The sequence below is a fragment of the Carassius carassius genome, chromosome 24 (assembly GCF_963082965.1).
Source record: "Carassius carassius chromosome 24, fCarCar2.1, whole genome shotgun sequence".
Classification (NCBI taxonomy): Eukaryota; Metazoa; Chordata; class Actinopteri; order Cypriniformes; family Cyprinidae; genus Carassius; species Carassius carassius.
In genome coordinates this window covers 10,555,444-10,580,793 of record NC_081778.1, presented here as the reverse complement: position 1 = coordinate 10,580,793, position 25,350 = coordinate 10,555,444, and the positions used below count along the sequence as shown (strand labels likewise).

Below are 25,350 nucleotides of genomic sequence, written 5' to 3'. Positions count from 1 at the left end.
GATTTGTTTTCCTAGCTATGCAATGATTTCCGCTGGGGTGAGCAGGGCTGGCTCGAATGTTTTCTCGGTCACACTAACGTTGCTATCTCTCACCCACAGCCACGTACGCTGCTGCAGTTCTGTTCCGCATGTCTGAGGATAAGCCCCAGGACTACAAGAAACGACTGTCTGTGGAGCTCACCAGCTCTCTGTTCAGAACTGAGCCCATGACCTGGAACGAGGTAAGGGGGCTCATCTCTGCTAAATCCTGCAATCAACGCTGGCACAGAGCCCTGTTGTAGATTAAGCCTATAAATTCCCAGCGCATTACAGAATCGGTTATGGCAGATGTGGGTGTTATTTGTGAATTTACTGGGCAGGTGATTCGAACAAAGTATTATTGTTTTTATGAGCCTCAAGCACTTTGAAAGCATTAGTATAACTGATTCAGTCCTGATATACACTGAATTTGAGGTTGAAGCGAGTTTCTCTTATGCAACTTTTTCTTCCATGTCTTTGCAGACTGGAGATCTAGGGCTGGACATCAGTGTGCAGGGAGACCCTCTGGGCTACAGACAAGACGGTAAGTTAATTCTCAGAAATGAGATCCGCTCTCAGCATCTGGGTGTGAATACTCACTAATCCACTGCTTCATCAGCCTTCACCCTCCAAACCTAGAGACGAACACACCTGGCATGTTCCATGAAGACAGGACACTAAATAAGTCCTGGAACTCTTAAAGATTAGTGGACAAAAAAAAACAGAAATTGTTGTTCATACTTCCCTTTTGTTCCAAAATTCTGAGACTTTCTCAAGAAATGAGATGTTATGCATAATGTTAGATCTGACAGCATCCAGTTTCCTTTTCTGTGCAAAGAAAGTGAATGGTGACGTCACTGATTCATATACAGTTGTGGCCAAAAGTTTTGAGAATTACATAAATATTAGTTTTCAAAAAGTTTGCTGCTAAACTGCTTTTAGATCTTTGTTTGAGTTGTTATTTTGATGTACTGAAATATAATTACTAGCACTTCATACGTTTCAAAGGCTTTTATTGACAATTACATGACATTTATGCAAAGAGTCAGTATTTGCAGTGTTGGCCCTTCTTTTTCAGGATCTCTGCATTTGACTGGGCATGCTCTCAATCAACTTCTGTGCCAAATCCTGACTGATAGCAACCCATTCTTTTATAATCACTTCTTGGAGTTTGTCAGAATTAGTGGGTTTTTGTTTGTCCACCTGCCTCTTGAGGATTGACCACAAATTCTCAATGGGATTAAGATCTGGGGAGTTTCCAGGCCATGGACCCAAAATTTCAACATTCTGGTCCCCGAGCCACTTAGTTATCACTTTTGCCTAATGGCATGGTGCTCCATCGTGCTGGAAAATGCATTGTTCTTCACCAAACTGTTGTTGGATTGTTGGAAGAAGTTGCTGTTGGAGGGTGTTTTGGTACCATTCTTTATTCATGGCTGTGTTTTTGGGCAGAATTGTGAGTGAGCCCACTCCCTTGGATGAGAAGCAACCCCACACATGAATGGTGTCAGGAGGCTTTAATGTTGGCATGACACAGGACTGATGGTAGCGCTCACCTTTTCTTCTTCAGACAAGCCTTTTTCCAGATGCCCCAAACAATCGGAAAGGGGCTTCATCGGAGAATATGACTTTGCCCCAGTCCTCAGCAGTCCATTCACTATACTTTCTGCAGAAGATCAATCTGTCCCTGATGTTTTTTTTGGAGAGAAGTGGCTTCTTTGCTGCCCTTCTTGACACCAGGCCATCTACCAAAAGTCTTGTCCTCACTGTGCGTGCAGATGCGCTCACACCTGCCTGCTGCCATTCCTGAGCAAGCTCTGCACTGGTGGCACTCCGATCCCGCAGCTGAATCCTCTTTAGGAGACGATCCTGGCGCTTGCTGGACTTTCTTGGACGCCCTGAAGCCTTCTTTACAAGAATTGAACCTCTTTCCCTCTTCAAAGTTCTTGATGATCCTATAAATTGTTGATTTAGGTGCAATCTTAGTAGCCACAATATCCTTGCCTGTGAAGCCATTTTTATGCAACGCAATGATGGCTGCACGCGTTTCTTTGCAGTTCACCATGGTTAACAATGGAAGAACAATGATTTCAAGCATCATCCTCCTTTTAACATGTCAAGTCTGTCATTCTAACCCAATCAGCCTGACATAAGATCATCAGATCTCCAGCCTTGTGCTCGTCAACATTCTCACCTGAGTTAACAAGACGATTACTGAAATGATCTCAGCAGGTCCTTTAATGACAGCAATGAAATGCAGTGGAAAGGTTTTTTTGGGATTAAGTTCATTTTCATGGCAAAGAAGGACTATGCAATTTATCTGATCACTCTTCATAACATTCTGGAGTATATGCAAATTGCTATTATAAAAACTTAAGCAGCAACTTTTCCAATATTTATGTAATTCTCAAAACTTTTGGCCACGACTGTAGTTCTGCTTAAGATATTTAGTGGTTTATGGAAGAAAGTCAAGTCAGTTTGGAACGGCACGAGTCCTGATTTCAACAAATGGTCAGTAAAAGGTGCTTAACGCTCAGACTAAAGGTATAAATAATTCTGAATTAATTATAATTACTAAATTTAACTAAATTCACATTTGCATTTATGCAATACAATTAGCTTTAATATTATCTATCTATCTATCTATCTATCTATCTATCTATCTATCTATCTATCTATCTATCTATCTATCTATCTCCTCATTAAAGAGGTATTACATAGAACATTTACCGTGACTTGAATATCACCATTCTAGGTTAATTTTATTTTAAATAACTAATCCATCCAAAAAAAACATGAAAGCTCTTAACGGAGCACCATATTCCTAGAGAATGTCAGGTTCTGTCACATGCCTCTTGTTCTCTCTCTGGTCTTGTGTGTCTAAAGTTGTGCTATTGTGAGCTGCCCGTTTAATATGCATCCTCTAAGATACGTGTGTGTGTGCGCTCCCTCCACTTTCCATCCACTCCCCTCATCCTACAGACCCAAGCTATCGCTCCTTCCACTCTGGAGGTTACGGGCAGGATGCCATGGGCATGGATCCCATGATGGAGCACGAGATGGGTGGGCACCACCCCGGCCCAGATTACCCTGTAGACGGCCTGCCTGACCTCGGCCACGCCCAAGACCTGATCGACGGCCTCCCGCCGGGCGACAGCAATCAGCTGGCCTGGTTTGATACTGATCTGTAAATACAATGACTTTTTAGGTGAGGCACCAAGACGCCCAAACACTCACTCGATGCGAATGGACAATTGTTTGATCTGTGCTGACTGCACTGTGTGTAGGAGATTTGAAGGGCTGGAGTAAAGCACGCCAGAAGCCGAACTAATCTTGAGCTGCATATGAATTCATTACAGTCCTGTATGTGTTTGTGTTTTTCCTCTTTAATCGGATTCTAACCTGTTTGTCTCCTCTTTTCTCTCTGCTGCAGCTGTATCGTCTGATCTGAATGATCCTGCATTGTGATTTTGGCCTGTAGAGTTGCTGAGCGGGCTCAAGAGAGTGGGCTAGTTTCTCTGAAAGTGCCTGACACACTAATACAAGCTGAGTTTCCTATGGGAACACATGGAAGTAAAACTTTTGTTCTGGTCTTGGTCGGTCAGAATTTGGTGTGATTGACAGAAGAAAGCCCAAGAAGCAAATCCTAAGATGTTATTTTCAACCTTAGCCTTGCCTGTACTTTTTATTACTTTTTATTTTTCAAAGGATATTTCAGTCTGTAATGGTATTTATCTAGCTTGCTTTATGATACTCGTCTTTTATTTTGCAGAACTTTGTATTTCTTTCGACTGTCTCTCTCTCTCATAGTGTTGAGTTATAGTGGTAATGATCCATCAAGATTTTATCGAGTTTATGGTGTAGAACACTAATTAATCAGTTGAATTGTATTCTTATCAAATGTAAAATTGTGTAGCTTTTGTAAAAACCAAGAATTGGAGAAGTCCAAATATCAGCTCTCTTGCTTTAAAGAAATCACAAATGTTCCAAAGGGTTTGCAATCAGTTGGGGCCAATTTTCCGTCTTGGATCTATTATTTTTATTTTATTTTTGATAGTAGCTTTAGAAAGGTTTTGAAATGAACCCCTAATTATTGTAGCCTGTAATTGTTGGTTGGAGACTTGGTAATGACCTGGCTAAACAATAAAATGGACTTTAAATTTATCCAATTGTGGACATTTTTATTTTTGAAATACACTAAATGTGAACAAAGTGATTTTAAGGTTTCTAAGTGGTACAATCATTCTAGAAATACAGTATATTTTACAACCACTATCACAAGAGTTTAACAGTCTCATAAATGACATTTTGTAAAAGTCATAACATCCAAATGAAAAGTATGAATATATATACACATTAAATAGCAGATGTGAGACTGTTATGTGGGTCTCAGTTCTGCCTGGGACCCAATGCCCTTCAGAATCTCTGCAGCTAGTGATTCCACTGCCATGTCTGATTGGGACCTGGAACAGAGATAAAGTGGTTTGAAGATTCTACATGTTTTTCTATTACAAAACAAGAAATCAAATTAATTTCATTAATTCAGTAGTCCAAATTTTAATGTACGTTTGAAACATCCATTCAGTTATTGCAAGTTCTCAAAGCAAGTCTCAAACTCACTGCCTTAAGTTGGCAACCAGAAGCCCCTGTCAGTCACAAGTGACTTATCTGGTGTGCACACTTGTGAGACGCCGCAAATGATTTTGGTCTGTCAGGTGTGTACATTGTCCTGATGAACGACAGCATAAAAAAAAAAAATGTAAAGTCGTGACATTTGCCAAGTATGGTTACCCATACTCAGAATTGGTGCTCTGCATTTAACCCATCCAAGTGCACACACCATGAACACACGCCCGGAGCAGTGGGCAGCTATATATCGATTTATATCATATATATATATATATATATTTATATATATAAAAACCCTTTGCTGTTACTCTGAGAATGTGTTCTGAGGCACAAGGCAAAAATCTCCAGTCTTCTAGTGTGAGCTGAAAAAGTACATCAGCTTATGCAACTGGAATCGATACTTTTAACCCATTTATGAGTGTTTTTATACCAGAACTGAAGTGGATTATTTAAATGCATTAAGTATGAAGTGCATTAGCTTATAGTCAAAAGTTATTCACAGTGGTTGTTTACTTCATGAATATGGTAATTAGAGAGCAGTGCCAAGCACAGACCTGCTAAAATACGATAACAGCACTGTCCACAAATTATTAATGCAGACACTGAATTTCACCCTAAATTAATTACTAATTAAAAAACTTTCAATATTTCTCCAAATTAAAACTGTAGAGGTAACCTGGACCTAAGTGCCACTACGGAGCATAAATGATTTAAAAATCAATTTAGCTATTTTTCTGAGGTGTATTCCTCAGTGTTTGTCTGTTCGATGTACCATATAGCATATACTTTTCGGACAGAGTTCTGCTGAAACTAATGCTGCATTACAGTTCTTAACATTGTCGATTGATGTATTGTTCTACAAGTTAACATGAAATCCAATTGTAACTATTTTACTAATACAATGTTCAGAAATCCGTAATCATAGATCATGTTCTATATTAGAAAGGGAGCCAAATCTGAATGTGAGTTTGCTAAATGTTGTTGAGCAGATGAAACATTTTAAAGAATAACATGCACTAATGAATTGAGCACAAGACCATCAATGTGTCTTACAGTAACTCATTGTAACATATACCTTTGCCAGCGCAAAATCAGTGTGAACCCTAAGTGTGAAATGGCGCTTTTTTTTTTTTTTTTGGGTCAACTTAAGAAGAGAAATGGCATAGACATGCGTTCGGCTGTATGCATTCACAAAATGTTTGCATCAAAACTAAACTGTACTTTGGGCTTTACCCAGATTAAGCTGTATAGAGTGCACTCACATGAAGCGATGTACTGTATACGGTAACAATTTAGTACAGGGACCAGTTCTCTAACTAGTAACTATTAACTAGTTGCTTATTAGCTTGCATATTAAGCACATATTCTGCATGACCATATTCTACATCCCTAATCCCCTACCCCTTACCTAAACTTAACAACTACCATAATAACTATTAATAAGCAGCAAAATAGGAGTTTATTGAGGCAAAAGTCATAGTTAGTTAAGTGAAAACTGGACCTTAAAATAAAGTGTGACCCTGTATACTATTTAGCAGAAATCAGCTGCCTGATTTTTGAATGTATGTTTTGAAAAGTGCTATAATTATATATTTTTTTTGTAGTTACCAACACTGTTGATTGAGTTTACCTTAAATTGTACGTAAAATACTCTTTTAAGTTCAAGTATTTAACTTTATTCAAACGGCCTCCTAGAGTGGAAAACATTTTGGTGATGTCATCATTCAGTTGCATTGTTTACAATAATTCATCTCTGCTTTGCCAAAAACCCAATATTGCTGAAGCTTTGCCTCTGAACCTTGGCTGGGCAACTTCAAAGGGATTCTTCACATTTCAGCAGAGGGGAGGGAAGGGGAGGGGGGTCTTGCCCCCACAGACAGCCACAATAGGCCTGTATCAATCTGTGGGTGAGGCCTGAGCTCAAGGAAGCTCCGACATGAAAGGATCAAAGATGAGGGCCACACTAAAGAGACTCGACTCGGGGCCCATGTGCTGCTGGATGAGAAGCCTGTCGATTAACTCACCCAGTAGGCAGTGTCAGTTTCTGCAGCACGTGAAGCAGGATCTGTCCTTCCGAAGAACCCCAACAGGAGCTGCCAACCGCACTCATCTGTATGGGAAGAAGATAAAATGTACCTTAGGAAACAGGCTCACAGATGACACTCTCATACGATGTCAACCAGAAGCAGCATGAAACCTATCAAGTCACTGAAAATAGGACGAATTGTAACCCATACGAAACTCAAGTACTTTGCCACTGATTTGATGTGTCTGTTTTTAGAATTAGCAGCTCTCTGCACTTCAGCGTGAAAGAGCCCATTACAATGTCATCTCGATGGCGTCTCACAGATGAGATGCTTCATCTGAGTGAATGAGGGTCAGTGAAAGCCCCTCTGATGAACAGCACAGGACAGACTCTTCATCTTTCTAAGAGCTCTCAGTGAATCCTACTCCTCACACTGGCAGACTGAGAAATCAGGAAAGCCATTTGTCATTTTTCCATAATAACTCATACTCCTACAAATCTACCTGCCATCTTTGATATAAAAAAAATATATGTGATGAAAGTAATAATAGACATCATGAAAATCACAAGACCATAAAACATGCTGAACACAAAAACAAACAGCTGTGGTCAAAATGTTATATACACCTTGTGGTTTCTGCAAAATGTAAATTATTTTACCAAAATAAAAGGGATCATACAAAATGCATGCTACCGACCTAAATAAGACATTTCACATAAAAGACATCTACATAGAGAAAATAATAGTTTAATTTATAAGAATGACCCTGTTCAAACGTTTACATATGCTTGATACTTAATACTGTGTTATTACCTGGATGATCCACAGGCGTTTTTTTTTTTTTTTTTCCTTGTTTGTCCCAAACAGTTAAACTGCCTGCTACCACAATACCACAAATTCTTTGTGTATATGAACCCTTTCCAACAATAACTCTAATAACTTCAAATCTTCCATTTATGTCTAAAATTTTAGAAAAAGTTGTGTCTGCTCAACTGAGCTCCTTCATGCAAAAAAAAAAGATCTGTATGAACAATTTCAGTCAGGTTTCAGGCCCCACCATAGCACAGAAACTGCACTTGTTAAAATTACAAATGACCTGTTTTTTGCATCAGATCAAGGCTGCATCTCATGGCTTGTTTTACTTGATCTTAGTGCTGCGTTCGACACCATAGATCATGACATACTCATAGATCGATTACAAAACTATACAGGTATTCAAGGGCAGGCTCTAAGAAGGTTTTGATCCTACCTGTTCGATCGCTACCATTTAGTTTATTTAAATGGGGAATCATCTCATTTATCACCAATTAAATATATGGAGTGCCACAAGGATCCGTCCTAGGTCCACTTCTATTTTCAATATACATGTTGCCCCTTGATAATATTATTCAAAAATACAGGATTAGTTTCCAACAGCATACCACTGTTATGCTGATGATACTCAGCTATATATCTCAACGAGACCAGATGAAACTTCTAAATTATCTAAGCTAACAGAGTGTGTTAAAAATGTAAAAGATTGGATGACCAATTATTTTCTCCAATTAAATAATTAATTATTAAATAATCAATTAATAATTATTGGACCAAAAAAAAGTAAACAATCTTGTAGATTACAATTTGCAACTAGACAGATGTACTGTTACTTGCTCTACAGTCAAAAATCTGGGTGTTATATTAGACAGCAACTTGTCTTTTGAAAATCATATTTCCCATGTTACAAAAACTGCATTCTTCCATCTTAGAAACATTGCCAAGCTACGAAACATGTTACCTGTTTCTGATGCAGAAAAGCTGCATGACCTCTAGACTGGACTATTGTAATGCACTTCTAGGTGGTTGTCCTGCTTCTTCAATAAACAAGCTACAGGTAGTCCAAAATGCAGCAGCTAGAGTCCTTACCAGGTCAAGAAAATATGATCATATTACCCCAATTTTACAGTCTCTGCACTGGCTACTATTAAGTTCCGTATCAGTTACAAATTATCATTACTTACCTATAAGGCCCTAAATGGTTTAGCTCCTGCGTACCTAACTAGCCTTCTACCACGCTACAATCCATCACGCTCCCTAAGGTCACAAAACGCTGGACTTTTGGTAGTTCCTAGGATAGCAAAGTCCACTAAAGGAGGTATAGCTTTTTTACATTTGGCTCCCAAAATCAGGAATAGACTTCCTGATAATGTTCGGGGTTCAGACAAACAAACAGATCTCTTTCACCAAGCATTCGAATAATGCATCTCATAATTTGTGGCTGCAGTTGTATCTGATCAAATGCGCATTATTATTCTTTAGCTTGGGTTAAACTAATTAATTTTACTTTGTTGGAAAAGCAGCTATGCTAATGGTGTGTCTATTTGTTTCTCTGTTTTGCCACCGGATGTAACTAGGATTTACACAAGCTCCAGTCTGGATCCAGAACACCTGAGAAGAGATGATGCTGACCCCTCAGAGGACCCCAGATGATGCTAACCCTGAAACAACATACAGAACTAACAAATATTGTTACTTACTCAATCACATTATAATTGTTGTTAATAGTGTTCATATTCTGGTTGACTATGTCTCGTATTCATTTTTCTGAAAATTCCTGTAAGTTGCACATAAACTGATCACCACTTATAAGCAATTACTAAATATTGTAGAAACTTAATTTTCTATAAAGTTGCTTCGCAATGATTTGTATCGTAAAAAGTTCTATACAAATAAACTTGAGTTTAATTGAATAACTGTGATTTTGAGATCCATCTTTTCACTTTGAGGACAACTGAGGGACTCATACGCAACTATTACAAAAGGTTCAAATGTTCACTGATGCTCCTGAAGGAAAAGCCATGTAATGAGTAATGGCTGTTGAAAATTCAACTTTGCCGTCACAGGAATAAATTCAATTCTAAAATACATTAACAGAAAACCGTTATTCTTAGAAAACAGTAGATCTGTCTATCTATCCACAATGGCTTTCAAAATGGAAACCATTGACAAATTTAAGGCTGAGTGAAGACTGTGTTGAGGTGTAAGAAAAATGTAGCAACATTGCTAACTCGCATGACAGTAGGTCAGCTGTTTTCAAAATACCTCTCAGTAACAAGCTGCTTTTCTAGTTTAGTGGTGACACATGACAAAATCTCTGTTTTGCATATGCACCATATTAACTTAGTGTCTCCCTCAACAGTGCACAACAGTGAACTGTGGTCAGATGAGATGCTGTCAGACCATATGCCAGTAAAAACTAATTTTCCTGTCCTGTCAGCCATTATACTGTGCTTGTAGCACATGCTCTTCAATTGCATGCATAAATGCAGTGACACGCTGTACTATATTAAAGCATTGTATCATATTAAAGTGCAAATGAAACAATGACCATGCAATGTCGTAGTTATGTTGTCAGTGAAATCCTGAAGTTACCAAAAAGGCAATTAAAGCTGCCTTAAATCTGTGCGTGTAAGTATTTGTTATATATGAGTCAGATTTAAGAACATGTCTCAGAAAAGCAGTGGCCCAGCACCGTCTCCCTCCTCCAACACACCCGATTCAACTCGTCAGCTCATTAATAGAGACTTGACCTGAAGCATGCCAGAAAGCAAAAGAGTTGTAAGAAAATATGATGTGTCAGATCCACGTCATGTTCAACAGCGGCAGCTCTAAAAAGCAGCCAAAATAACCTAATAACCAGCTGATGGAACAACAGGAGTAAAAAAAAACGGAAATCAATAACTTTTGTAGCTTTTAGGATTCATCTATATTTAATGTAGAATTTTGTGTTCGATAACTTTAATTTCTGTATATTTCCTACTTGCTGAAGCGCGCACAAGTAGCTAAATATGACATTTATTATAATGGGTTTTTAGTAATAGTTGTTTTGAAAGATGTTATTTTTAAAGTCTATTAAATGTTCAAATTGATAGCTCTCAGTTATACTGTAGTGTTTAATGGCTAGTCAATGGCTAAATATTAGGATTAGAAGAATTTCCTAGAGACATCAGTAGTATTGGTATCAGTGATGCTCGTCTTCAGTAAGAAGAACCCATTAAACAAATATAAAAAAAATACTGTATGTTGTTTCTAAATTAATTTTAAGATAGAATGCAAAATTATTGCAATATAAATGTCTATTTAAAAAATTTAATGTTAGGTGGGATTAATTGCGATTTCAGATTTTAAAAGAATTATTTTATATTATTTATTTTTAATTGACTGACAGCACAAATATAAAGTGATCTTGGAAGACTTGGAATCAAATGCTCGACTGATATAAATGATTACCACAATGTCTGAACTTTTTGAAAAAAAAATAAATAAAAAATAAATAATAGTAATAATATTTTATATATATACATTTTATTAAAAATGTCTTAATTTGTGTTCTTATGGGTTTGGTATGACATGAGAGTGAGTACATGATTCCAGAATTATTTTTGTGTGAACTAAGCCTTTACTTTATCTAATTATAACTATATTTCAGTTCAGTTAAATAAATCAGGGTGTTTTATTCATTATGTGTGTAAATTTGTGTGTTAAACTGAAACGCCTTTCACATAGATATTCGGGAAAATGCACAGATTTATTACAGGATAATTTGATTTTGGTTAATTCACACTGCCAGTGATTTTCCGGAATCAGAGTGTGCGTTTACACACATCCCATAAAGACGTGACATAACGATGTGACATTTTAATGTGACACGTACTGTTCCACTAAGCTGGCGAATGATCTCAGCTTCAGTGCAGATAGTGAAGAGCTCCCTGATCTCTGCTTCATTCCAGTTTGCACATATCCTTTCATCGCGAACGTTGATCTGCCTTTAAAACAACCGGTAAAAGAGTCGCACGATAACGTGCGTCATCACTACGACACACCCTTTACAGCATTGGTTCTGGCTTTAGTTCACACAGGGCTTGTTCTGGGACAGATCGCGGCGATGTTACTAGGTCCCCAACCTGGGATCGATCCCGGGACCTGTTTGCGTTCACAAGGACAGCCCCGGCAATTTTCTGAGACTGTCATCCTAATTTAAATACAAATTGATTTGTGCAAGACAAATACTGCTCTGATTTCTTATGTATTGTGATATTTACATAATTCAATGCAACTTTCAAACTATTTTTTCTAGATTAGCTCGACTTTGGTCTAATTAACCAAGTGCCAAATGAGAGCATATATTAAAGCAGTTAATCTAAAACTTAATGCGGTTAATATTGTCTAATGGGATAATGGTACAACAAATAGTAAAAGTATGAGAGAGAAAAAAGATCAATTAATCCACCTTTGGCAAGTTTTGAAAACTTTATATGTAGGCCACAAAAGCAGCAAGGAAGCCACTATACAGATTCACCTAGAAGCACAGAAAGTTGAAACCGAGACTATACACCGAAGTTCCTAAACAGACTGGGATCGTCTGGCACTTCAGAAGTTTGACTTATTGTGTGTTTGTCTCACACTCTTTCATGCTGAGCCACATTTAAGCCAGAAGCCCACAGATTGTGTTGGCACGTTCAAATAATGCTCCCTTTTATTTCAAAACAACTGGGCAAATCACACGTCAAGTAATCATCATTGTATCACAATGCATTATGTAATGGGAGATACATAGCGGCAAATTATATTTATATATATTTTAGGTAAGTAGTCTGCTCTTATCAATATGACCGCACTGACTGACACCATCAGATGAGAACAAAACTTAATAAATAAATAACTGAATAAAGCTTGATGATGGTACTACCGTCTTTTGTAGAGCTGCTTTACAGCTGATTTACAACTTGCAACATCAACACTGGTATTGACCCGAACTGAATCAACACTGAACTGACACAAGCTGCAAAATGTCATTGCTGCCTTTTGGAGAACTGTATAAAACTGAAATGAACACTGGCTTGCTTAGTAGGGTTGCTAGACTCTTTTAAGGGATATTTCACCTAAAAATTAAAATTCTTTGATTTATTTTTTCTGCTGAACACAAAAGATGATATTTCGAAGAATGTGGGTAAGAGTTTCTGGTCCCCATTGACCTCCATTGTATTTTTTTTCAGCAACTGTTTATTTACCCACATTCTCCAAAATATCTTCTTTAAGATTCGTCCGAAGAAAGAAGCTCCTTTTTTAGAGTTGTTTATCTGTATTGAATAAAGCACTGCAATACTAAGCGTGACTTGACTAAAGTGTTATATAAATCTCACTGATTTACATTACAAGCTATCAGAATTTCATCTTGCCATATAAATATCAGCAACTACAACAAAATGCATATTTTGCCCAGTTTGGGTCTCTGAATAAATAAATAATTGTTTAGGCTCCATATTCTCCTATATCATACAACGTGAACCATAAAAGCCTTGATGCATTAAATATGATGCTTAATAAAGAAAATTCAATCAAATAAATAAATCGGGTACAATATTAATAAGACTTTTCTTCTTGACTCTTAATAATCCTTCTTTATACCATTATTTTCAAGCCTTTATTTTGTTTAATTAACTTTTTGTTTTTAACATAGTATAGACCAGCCGGAAACAAAGCGTTGTTCTGAGAAAATTTCTTCCCCTTGCCAGAAATTAATTTGAGAGAAGCCAAATGAGAAGAATGTTTTGGAGCAACCACCTAGAAGTAGCTGCTTTATATAGCTGCTGAAATCATTTATCAGCAGCTGATAGACTCACAGCCCAACATGCCCAGAGCAGTCTGACTCAATGCAAGACGTTATGTTGGCCTCTGTTCCTCAGTTGGACACAGAATCTTGCAGCTCAGATGCAAAGGGTTGAACAATGAAGGGTGACATGAACAATGAAAGCTGACAAGATATATTGAGTGAAAGAATAAGAATGAATAATCGAGACAAGGACAGCGGAAAAACATATCGAGACAGAGAGACGGAGAAAGTGAATCAAATGTTATATGCATGTGTGAGAGCTAAACTCTACTTCAATCTACTTTATAAAATCATAAGCATTAAATTTCAGCATTTAAACCTTACAAATCTGCCTCCTTTCACTTACATTTAAGCGTCTCAACAGCACCTGAGTCAATGTCATGTATTTCACCTTGTTCTAGTTTAAGAATTTTAGTTTCTGAATTTGATTTCTCATCTCTTAAATATATGATTTTGAGGGTGTCTCACATAAAGGGTTATAAAAGAAGAAGAAGAAAAAAACCCTGAGCCAACAGACATATACAGTCATTGAGAAACACACGATTTAACATGATTTAGTCGCTACCAACCCTGAATTTAGGATGAGCCTTCTGACAGAGATAGATTTTTTAACATTGATAAGAAAACATCACAAAAAAATGTTTTCTCTTCAACTCCCTCCTCCGAACCTAAACAAGCTCTGTTGCACATTTAATATGCAAGCAGTTTCCTAGATTCCTCACTTCAAAGGCTGACATGGAACAGTAAACTCAAGTCCTTGTAATTACCAAGTGAATTAACATACCTATTAGCATATTAGTATAACAGATTCTCAGATGGGGTCTTAAGTGAGACTCCAATGTTCCTTACACTTGCTCGCTCGAGTGCATGACCCGCCATTCTGTTAAGAGGACAAGATGAGAGGATGTGGAGATGAACCCAATCAATCCACAACTCACAAACATATGCCCCCACCTCACACACACACTTTCATCATTGGCTGAATAATCATGTAAGATGAAGAGATGAGCTTTAATTCACTTGTGCACATTGTCTTCAGACAACACCTCTCATCAGACCTGACAAAAATATCAGTGACTATTAGAATATAAACAGTTTGAGGCAATTTTGAATAATGCGTGGGTAAGCAGAATGGGTATCCTCTGCTAAAAGAGCATTCTGAATGTATGGCTGTGCTGTGAGACAGGAAGCAAATGTAGTTTGAAGCAGTTTTCTAAGCTTAAAAAAAGCATGCTGGTTTTCTAATGTGTAAGTTTATTATTTCCTTAAAAAAAGTACTGTGTTAGTGCCGTGGTGAAGCTACTACACTGCGTACTTCGATATACACTAAGATACTGAATGATTACCATATTAATGCACTATGTTATTTACAAGGTACTTCAAAGAAAAACCATGCCTGCAAGAATGGTATCGCCATGTCTGCCAACAAAACAAGGGTTTACCACAGTACAATGTCCATATCATGGTACTTTTCGTCACTTTTTGTGTATTTGCCATTACATTTACATCTATTTATCTAGCGGGACATGAGTTGGGAACAAGTGTTAAAGTAAATTCCAAAGAAGACATGCTATAAGAGAGATGCAGTTGCTACAGTGTTTTTGTTCTGACTTCAGCTAAACATGGAGTGGTTCAGAACAAAGAGTACAAAAACCTTGTTTTTCTAAACCTTTGCTTTTCATAGCCTCTCTCTCTTTTTGGCATCAGAAATTATTGTGTGGACCACAGAGTATAGAACTGTATAGAAGAAATCATAATGACTCCAAGGCTACCTTCAGTTACATAAAGTTTATTTTCTCTAATCTGACTTCAATTCTTTTCAGGTATAAAAACCCAGCAGATGAGAAAAATAAATAGCATCATAGAGAGACAATTTATTATTATAATAAATTTGCAATTTATGAAAAAAATAAATAAATAAACCTTTTGAAGAATGCTCTACACTTGTAGAAAATGATGCCATGACATTGCTATGTTGTTTCTAAGGAATTCTGTTGTTGCTAGGGAATGGATAAGTGGTTGCTTACTGGCCCATGTCAAAAGAGTGCAGTCCCTATAATATTCTCAATCTGTTCCTGCTCTAAGGCCAAATATGATCACTTAGAGAAGTATTAGCTGTCCAGAATAAAATAAATTATTTGAAATATAATTGGCAAAAACAGTATTCACACCAGGAAATTCTGCTAGTTCACTTGCTTTGGTTCGGACCAAATACAATGTTGATTTTTTTTTTTTGTGTGGTGCGGTTTGCATTCACACTGCCCTTTTTGCAAGTGAACCAGAATTTGTATACAAAACCAAACATGTGCTAAGGTCATCCATTCATTGGACAGAAATTCTCAAAAAGCAGGAAGTTCGAAAACAGGCTAATCATGGATATTTTTCATAGTGCAATTGTTATTATTTTGCTTATTTTCTGTAATCAGTTACAAACACAATATAAAGATACTTATGAACATCAGATGAGACAATGTCATCTATGTATACAATGTTTTAACAAGGATTTTGCAAAGATGAAGAAGTGCTCCAAGATGGTTCCAGCGGAGAGATCATGCTCTTATGTGCGCCTAACATGGCATACTAACAATGGCACAGCGCAAAAAGATGGATTGGGTATAAAGAAAGGAAAAATGAAACTTAATAAAATAGCGTATAGGAAAGCGATTGCAGGTTTTCTCAAGTGTCAGCTAACTGCGCAATCGCCCATAAACACCAACCCCATCGCCCTTTTTATATGTCTTTAGAAGCTTTGATATATAGGAATCTGCCCAAATGTCAATGAGGCAGCGTGTCTCTATCCAGGTAGAACCACGACTAATTTTTCAATGGTTAGCATATGTAGCGAACATAACACTTATCCATAAGCCAACTCCAACTATGGTTTGCCTGATAACTCAAAAGGTGCAGTGCATTCTGCAATTGGGTCGGATCGAGGTCTGATCATATTGACACCTTAAACAAACCGTACCAGAGTTTGTTTGGAACTGAACCAAGACCCCCTCTTCAGCTGGGTCTCGGTTTGGTTGTTTGGTGCATATCAGAGTGCGACTGCTGTATTCACACCTGCCAAAAAGATCTGCACCATTGAGGGAAACGAACCAGAGTTTGTTTCAATTGAACCAAACAAGACAGGTGTGAATACACCCTTAGTGTTTTAATTCCAACTGGTTGTAAAAGAACAGTAAATACTGAAGCACTGAGGTCTGTATCTCTGACTGTAGTTGGTTTCTGTTGGCTTCATGACATTTAACCTGCTGTTTCAAGATCCTTAGAGAAGCCTAAGAAAAAAGGGGCAGAAATATAAGTAAGAAGCTTTATAACGGACCTCAGTTGAAGAACTTATTGTGCTAACATCTTCCAAATGAAACTGTTTTTGCTTGCTTACTTGCAATGATTTTTAAATTAAATTAAGCCACAAAGCTCTAATTTTGATTAAGCTTTGAACCTATTGCAATCTATTGGCCCTAACTTTTGTTCATTAGCTTGTTTTAACATTACCCATCTACGTAATAGGCTGATGAGCCATGGTCTCTGCTGACTCATAAAAAAAACATGCACTGCACTCTGTTCACTCAGAACATACTGTTCCCATTCTGAACCAATGTTTTGTGTGGCCTGGAGGTAAAATTGAGCCCTCTTCCTCTTTAGCCTTTGTACTGTTCTTTGAAAACCCCTTCATAGTGTGCTGGATCTATTTCTAATATTATAGAGGCAATTAGTGAGGTCTTTGATGGCTTGATAAAAATGAGCATGCATAGATTTTACAACACTGAAAATAATGAATACTAATTAGAAGGCCTTTGTTGATTGTCGGGGTGAGAGATGGATGAGTGAGCTTGATATTTCTTGCTTTAATTGAAAACCTTTGTCACTTGCCCACTCGCGTGTGAATAAGTGCTCTCTGTCACTCCACAAAAAAGAAAAACAATGTAAATTAATTTGCATCATTTGCATAAATATAAAGCTTTTTGCATAGGTGGTGAAAGCAGGCGGATTCATAAAACAACCAAACTCACAAGCTTGTCTGATTGAATAATCCATGCTCACATTGGTTTACGTCAAACTGGCTTCGATTCATCACTCTTTCATCCTACTGGATGTTCTGAGGACAGCAGAGCATCGACCTGTCTTGCTGTATGGTGTGGGAAGCGTAAGGAAAGAGTGATGATTGAAAGGATGTGTGTAGAATGTGCCATTCATTTGGAGTCTTGCAACTGTTAATGGAACTAGTGTGTGAGAGCCTTCAAAATAAGAAGGATCTGAATCTAGGTCAATCCAAATTCAATTTGACAAATTCAAAAATAAAATTTTGTAGAGAAGACAGATTGTAGAGTTTTAGCACAGTAGATTAGCCTCATTTACCAATTTAACAGGTAATCTCAGCCTCAGATGGCACATCTACACACCACCCATGTTACTTTCAATGGCCGTCTAATGCACTTTTTGTGTTTACAAGGTACCAGGTTGATATTATGAGCATTTGGATTTGGATTTACGAAAAAATTGGTGGAATTAGGTCACTGGCATCAGACAGGCTTTTGTTTGAGATGACTAGTATTAGGATGAACATGCATATGCATATGGTGGTCAAGTTATATCTGTGAAAATATGTACTTTTTACTTTTGGCGAGACAGATATTTTAGACTAATATATATATTTTTGCAACTTCCTAGTGTTTTCTCTGATATTGCTAGCCCATTGTTGCATTCACTTAGATAAACCCATTCCTAAACAACATTTAAGAACAAAACCCCCTGTGGTTGGTGCCATTACATATCAGTCAGTCTGTCTTTTCCTGTCTATCTGGAACTTGGCTAGGTGACACTACATGTTAGGTTTCATGGTCCATCAATTCTCCAAACTGCTTGTACAGATGTTCCTCTCGTTGATAGCAGAGTAGCGGATCCAGCGAGAGCTTGATGGCGCAACTATAACAACGTGAATAATACCACCCACTCTTAAGCAATACTAAATTGCAGTGGAAATGCAAACCTTTCTGAGCCGAGCCGTGTCGTACTGTACTGAGCCATGCCAAGTCATACCATGCAGTGGAAAAGAACCATAAGATTACCTCAAACTCCACAAAAAGACATACCTGAGCTAACACTGAGTGAAACCTCAGGCATTAAAAACTTTTTATGCAACTGTGCAGCATGCAGTGTGCCAGCACTCAAGTACCAATGTGTGCTGTTTCTGGAGCTGATAATTGTGTGAGATAATGCAGATCTATGCTGATAACAGAAATCTATAGAGCATTGTTTTTGCTGCAGACACCATGGAGAGAAGATAGTACAGATGGAATAGAGGGCAGATAAAAATGGAGAGAGAAGGGGGAGAGATAGAGAAAGAATACAGTTTTCTTGGCTTTGCTGTGGTTGTGGTGGTGGAAATGGAACATGACATTGACAATGTTGTTCCCTACATAGCCAAGCTAGGACAAGGTCAGCGAGGAACAATAATACAATTGTTGTCATCACTGGTAACACATTAACATATTAATATTATCCTGGAGAAAATCTGGGGCTTCTCCGTAACAGTTGCATGAGTTTTAAATGGACATTACATTGATTTAATAGGCACTTTTATCACATACTGTAGAATAGTACAAAGTTCATTCATAAACACCAGTCTTGAATTTGATATAGGTAGCTTGATGTGGATAGAAAGTTGTGTTTAAAATGGAAACTTCTTTGAATAATTGAAAACTTGACATGCTGACATGATCTTTTGAGATTATCTGATCATCTAACCATTGTTTCTGATCAAGAAAGCCCGCTCACCTGTCATTGCAGGATTCCATTTGTGAGATGTCAAACAAGCTTAAAAAAATATTCAGACAGGTGTGATTGTACTAATATTGTAAAGCATGGACAAAAGTAATAGGAGAAACTGAGTGATTGTATGATTATTGTCAAGTAAAGCTGTGTATTTTAAGAAAAGGAGGGGGCCCAATACTGAACCCTGAGGCACCCCGGTGGTAAGGTGATGCAACTTAGACCCCCTTTACCTTTAGGAAAACTTGAAAGATCTGCCTGTGGGGTAAGGCAGTTTTAAAATAAATATGAAGGGCATAACAGCCTCATAAGTAACATAAGAATCATTGCAGGAAATATGATCACCAATAACTGCACAGGACAATTCAGTCAATAACAGTCACTCCTCCTTTCTGTTCACAACCTCATTGACAATTCAGCTCACACCTTCGTCTGTGACCAGTAGTGCAGTACCCAGCCCTAACGGTTAATCTTTCTATAACAAGTTTTGCCCATGGAAGAGTGTGCAAATGTGTTTTTGTGAGCACAGGCCGGTGGCCCGAGGCACCGTACCTGGGTCAATACTCTTTCATGCTACAGCTGGGCTGACCGATGAGGCCATTGTTGCTACTGTCACGCTGTGAGTGGCTCCAGTCTGCAGGGGTGGCCACAGCAGAGCTAATGAGCACAGTCTGAGTCCCAGGAGTGGGAGCTTGCCGTGCAAAAAGTGTGTGCATGTGTTTGTGTGTGAGCAAGCATCTGCTAGCACCACTGTCCTGCTCCTTCCTCTGCATTATTCATACACTCGATGCACACTGCCACATTCTGCTATCCTGAGAGCATTGTGTGATGTGAATCTCAGGGAATGTCTCACTACCTCTGTCCCTTCTCTGTCTCTTGCTGTCTCCTAGTTTGCCCCTTTCATTGTCACTGACGACTCAGTGAACTGATTGAGAATGTAGAACAGCAGTCACACTTGTGTCCTTGTGTTCCAGGTCTCGTCACAGCAAGGAAGTGAGAATCATGATGAGAATCAAGTTTTTTTTATTTTTTTATTGGGGTGGTGGTGGTGGGGGGGGGGTCTTTTTGCAGTTTTATAAGGACAGGATAGAGCAGAAAGGACACAAAACAGATTCTGCAAATGATGAAAATTCAAATGTGTGCTGACCATAGGAGAACCATGGTCCAATATGACGGAACATGCAACCTATCCACTAGGTCACGGCTCAGGGGAGAATCCTTTTTAAAAGGCAACATATTTTTGGGCCATAAATCTGTGTCAGACAACAACTTCTGTGCAAATCTATAGGATTTTTCACCCATTTTATTGTTACAGGGAAAAAAAGCACTTCTCAACAACTGAAATAACACTCATGCCTGCATCTCAAGCACTATAGTAATAATGATGCTTCCCTTACCATTCACCCATAATCAGGACTTTGTGGTTAATGTAAATAATTGGCTATAAGGAAGTCAGGGAAAGTTTAATGAAAAGACTCAAACTCCTACAGATTCACAAATAAAGCAGCAAATAAAAAAGTGAGAGGTTATGAAAGAACAAACAGTGTCATTTGCCTCTGAGAAGGAAGCTAATTACTCATGCTCAATGTGGATCAGAGCAGAGCAGTATTCTCTAGAGACTAAATCATTAGGTAGAATCAGACATGACAATAAAATACCACACATACAGCAACGCATCAGAGGGATACCAGGAGAGCGAATACATGTGTGTGTAAGAAACAGCCGATGGGTGATTTATCTCCAGTAGTCTTGAAAGGCTGACAGCAGATGAGGGCAGTAATGTGACCAGGTCATTTCATTCCATTAGCACTTTGGTTACAGAGCCTGTGTGTAATTAGGACAAGGACACCAAGTCATGAATCAAAGAGGATGATTTAAAACACACAAACAACAGACATGCTTAAGTGCATACCAGCACACACCCACACACGCGCGCACGCACGCACACACACACACACAAGTGATGCATGTCTCATAAGTGTCTTTGGAAACTCTGTAACGAAACGTTCAGTCACGTATGGACTTGAGACAGACAAGTATCATTGCAAAGGCCTAATTTGGATGGGGTAATTTTCCCCTGAAAATATTAAGTATATTTGTGTTTTGCAAGTGTACTTTAGATTTCTGGTCTAACACAATCAATTACAGAATAATTTCCAGCAAAATCAGGGTCCTCTGAATAAACGAAGATGTAATGTAATGAAGATGTAATGAAGATGTAATGGGACAGTCAAAAATGTCCATCTAACATATTTGTACACAGTCCAGCATTTACAAAATTTAATGGAATTTGCACAATCAACCTTCGTCTCAAGGTCCACAAAATTGGCAATTCATTAATTAGTTGAGTACTCAAGCAGTCAAAATGACCAAGATGCACATTCATGGCACTGTGTTCTGTTAAAAGCGAGAATGATGAAATAGCCAGCATCTTTTCTGAGAGTATTCTATGACCAATACAGAATAACCATCAATCTCATGCTTTGTTAAACATATATATAGGTGCTGGTCATATAATTAGAATATCATCAAAAAGTTGATTTATTTCACTAATTCCATTCAAAAAGTGAAACTTGTATATTATACTCATTCATTACACACAGACTGATATATTTCAAATGTTTATTTCTTTTAATTTTGATGTTTATAACTGACAACTAAGGAAAATCCCAAATTCAGTATCTCAGAAAATTTGAATATAACTAAAGACCAGTAGAAAGAAACAGTAAAGAGAGAGAAACAGTAAAATGGTTCACTGTCTATTAGGGGTTGCACCGACTAATCAATTAGTCGACTATTCTACTTCAATGGTCTGCCACGACGCTTTAAGCTTGACGTCGACTAGTCGCCGGTTCTATAGAGGGCGCAACAGAATAAATCTTTAAAGGGCTTCCACATTTACGCTACATTTCCAAACAGTTAAAATAACAAATAAATTGAATGAGAAAACGCACATTCTAAGCAGCTTATTGTACAGGTAAGTTAATTGCTGTTCTAATCTAATGTGCTGCTACACTGTAACGCACACACATAGGCTATAGACAGTAGCTCGTATATATCACGTGCAGATCGCTCGTGCACAGAATCATTCAGCGCAGTAAAGTACTGTCAATGCTATTCTGTGATTTCTCAATAAAATAGCTTAGAAACTGAAAAGTTCTATAATTTATTTCTTTATAACTAAATCCCACAGCTTCACTAGTAGAGAGACGCTTCCAGGTAGAATTATTTGACACACATGCAATCGCTCTCACTAATGCATTCCTGTGAATGTAATCTTTACTGTGCTACTTTATCTGTGTCTGATTTAAAACGAGCAGAAATATGTGAGAAATATAACGATCCAAAGACAAAAGAACTGATAAAAATTAGCTTTTATAGGAGCAATAACCATGTGGGCAGCGCTGTATCATATGCCATAGCTATGCACAAGGTGCAGTAATAGACCATAATCGACTATAGCCTATGACGCGAGTATTAAAAATGCACTCTCTATTTTTAAATCGGAGCTTGGCTTTTTCCTGCGTATTGCCCGGGTGTGTGTGCTAGAGACAAATGTGGCAAGCTTCACTGCACAGAATATGCACTGTGAGACACAAGCGCATTGCTTGACAAAGCATCCATTCGCAGTTATTTGAGTCTATAACTTTAGATATGCTTTCCCTTTCTGCCATTTGGAATGCAGTACGTATTAGATTCACAAAACTCACGTACTGACAGACTTTCATGTGCGTATTGAGTTTTTTGTCCTGAAGATCGCGGCTGCGGTTAAATGCACTTGCATCTACTTTATGATACAAAATTGATGTACACAGTCAGTTATGCTTTCAGAACATAATTATTTTAAAAAGTAGCCTGCTTATATAATTTAATTAAACTGCACAAAATAAATTGTTGACATGATAATCGTAATCGAAATGAATCGTGAAACCTGTGCGATTCACACCCCTAGTAGGTTGACGTCTCCGTCTCTGTCACATTATCATTCCTGTCACACCTGGCATTTAAGTGTACACAAGCGTGAATGAGATTTAAGGAATTGTGGCACAGGGGGAGTCTTTCAGCAAATAATGACTTATATCTTAGTCTTCTCCTGATGTAAAACTATGGTATGCTTTCAGAAGCTTTTTGTCTATTTTGGAGCTTGACATCCCTTGTCCTAGTCTATTTTTGTTGAAAGGAAAAGATAGGAAAAGGAAAATTAATAAATGCTTAGTGTTGAAATGTTTTTTGAGTACTTAGCATATTAGAATGACTTCTGAAGGATCATATGAAACTGAAAACTAGAGTAATGGTTGCTAAAAGTTCAGTTTTGACATCACCAGCATAAACTACATTACAAAATATATTAAAATATAAAACAGGTATTCTGCCAGAAATATTCAGTCACCCTAGATAATTATTATGTATTCACAATTATTTTCTACATTTATTTGTGTACACTCACAATATCAGCAAAACATTATGCTTTTGTAAAATAAAGAAAATAAACAGGGTGCACTCTCAGTGAATTCTTGACACACAGACATGAGAAATACATTATGGAAAGCTTGATGTGTCTACTTATAAATGAAGTAAATCTTAACAAATATTCTCTGATAAAGAAATCTGTATGAAATCAACGCGAGGTCCAGCCTTTCCCATCTGAGCTCATTATCTGTAATGCAGTCACACCCATGTGCAGTGCTTTATTCATGCACATAATCATCCACGTGATACTCCTTTAAACGCCCCAATCACCAACATAAACATACCATGAAGATTCACCTCTCTCTCTGTCTAGACCGTATTTCATAACTGAAGATAAGAGCAGCTTGAGGTTTGTTTGCATTCTGAGAAACAGTTCAAGCTTTTATCAGGAGGGGGAAAAACTCATGCAAATCAATGAAGGATGATACCAACATGACAGACAAACACATTTGCAAGTGTGGCGACACTCCACTGCACTGTTTTACAAACTTTATAATGTTAGGGTTCCAAAATTTTCGACCATTTGATTTTCTATTTGTTTGTGATCACTGAATATGGATTTTATTAGATCTGTCAAAGTAGCTTGTTAATGCTTTTGATTAAATTTGTTTAATTCAATTATTATTAAGGGTTCACTCAAGGTATACCTATTGCAGGGGTCTCCAACTCTGCTGCTGGAGAGCTACAGTCCTGCAGACCTTGTTGGCCATGTAACCACAAACACCTTAATGAACTGCATCAGGTGTGTTTGACTGGAGTTGGAGCTGAACTCTGCAGGACACTAGCTCTCCAGGAGCAAGGTGTGAGATTCCTGACCTGCATTAGTTTTTCGTGAACGTTAAATAGAATGATCTTCAGACCATGGTGACAAAAGGTTATGCAATTCAAGTTGATCAGTCAAACTGTTTTCAATGAACTTGTGAATGAGTTAGACGAAGAGCACGCCAGAATTAACGTAAGGCTACATCTTCACAATGCTTTAGCTTATTCAGACCTAATTTTGTGCATGTTATGATGGCAATGACCTGAGGGAATGTGAGAAGTTTTAGCAGTGCGCCACCTATTGGTCAATATATATGGAAGATATAATTTTTTTTGCTACATTGAAAGTGAAAGTGACGTGACATTCAGCCAAGTATGGTGACCCGTACTCAGAATTCGTGCTCTGCACACACACAGAGCAGTGAGCGAACACACTGTGAACACACACCCGGAGCAGTGGGCAAGCATTTATGCTGCGGTGCTCAGGGAGCAGTTGGGGGTCCGATGCCTTGCTCAAGGGCACCTAAGTCGTGGTATTGCCGGCCCGAGATTCGAACCCACAACCCTAGGGTTAGGAGTCAAACTCTCTAACCACTATGCCACGACTCCCACCCTATTGGTCAATAATCAATAAGCAATTACATCACATTAAAAGTGATTGTATTTATGGGTTTTCTACCATTTTGCCTAAAGGTATGAACAAATGTATTTAATTCTTCATTTTTGCAGTTGGTCTGATTCTCTTTGCCATGCTTGCTTAGCTCCTCATTTTGTGGATAATTGCTGCTTGCAGCTTTATTTAATATTATAATAATGTTATGTGGATTTGAAGTCATTCTTTATTTCCAGGTATTCCATGATGGTTGGACCCTGGTTGCCATAATTAACTTTTCCTTTACTGGATGGGGGTGTCATTTCAGCAAAAAATAAACAAATAAAATGAAATTAAAAAACAAAAAAATAAATCAAATAATCTGTATGAAATTACAGAATAATTTTACCCAGAATAATTTTGAATAA

The 25,350-nt window shown here is 37.8% G+C and overlaps 2 protein-coding genes across 3 annotated transcripts in view; one reads left to right on the top strand and one right to left on the bottom strand.

Moving 5' to 3' along the window:
- LOC132102783 (catenin beta-1-like) overlaps positions 1-4,182 on the top strand; it is a 28,162-nt gene extending 23,980 nt beyond the window's left edge. For both annotated transcript variants that reach the window (XM_059507430.1, XM_059507431.1), the window contains 4 exons: positions 100-221; positions 502-562; positions 3,001-3,226; positions 3,452-4,182. In XM_059507430.1, the coding sequence (XP_059363413.1) occupies positions 100-221; positions 502-562; positions 3,001-3,209 (392 nt within the window). In that variant the 3' untranslated portion in view covers positions 3,210-3,226; positions 3,452-4,182. The remainder of the gene's footprint in view (positions 1-99; positions 222-501; positions 563-3,000; positions 3,227-3,451) is intronic.
- Positions 4,034-25,350, bottom strand: part of LOC132102784 (serine/threonine-protein kinase ULK4-like) — a 261,675-nt gene continuing 240,358 nt past the window's right edge. The window contains exons 36-37 of the mRNA XM_059507432.1: positions 6,672-6,757; positions 4,034-4,481 (exon numbers count right to left, since the gene is read on the bottom strand). Coding sequence (XP_059363415.1) covers positions 4,397-4,481; positions 6,672-6,757 — 171 coding nt within the window. The 3' untranslated portion in view covers positions 4,034-4,396. The remainder of the gene's footprint in view (positions 4,482-6,671; positions 6,758-25,350) is intronic.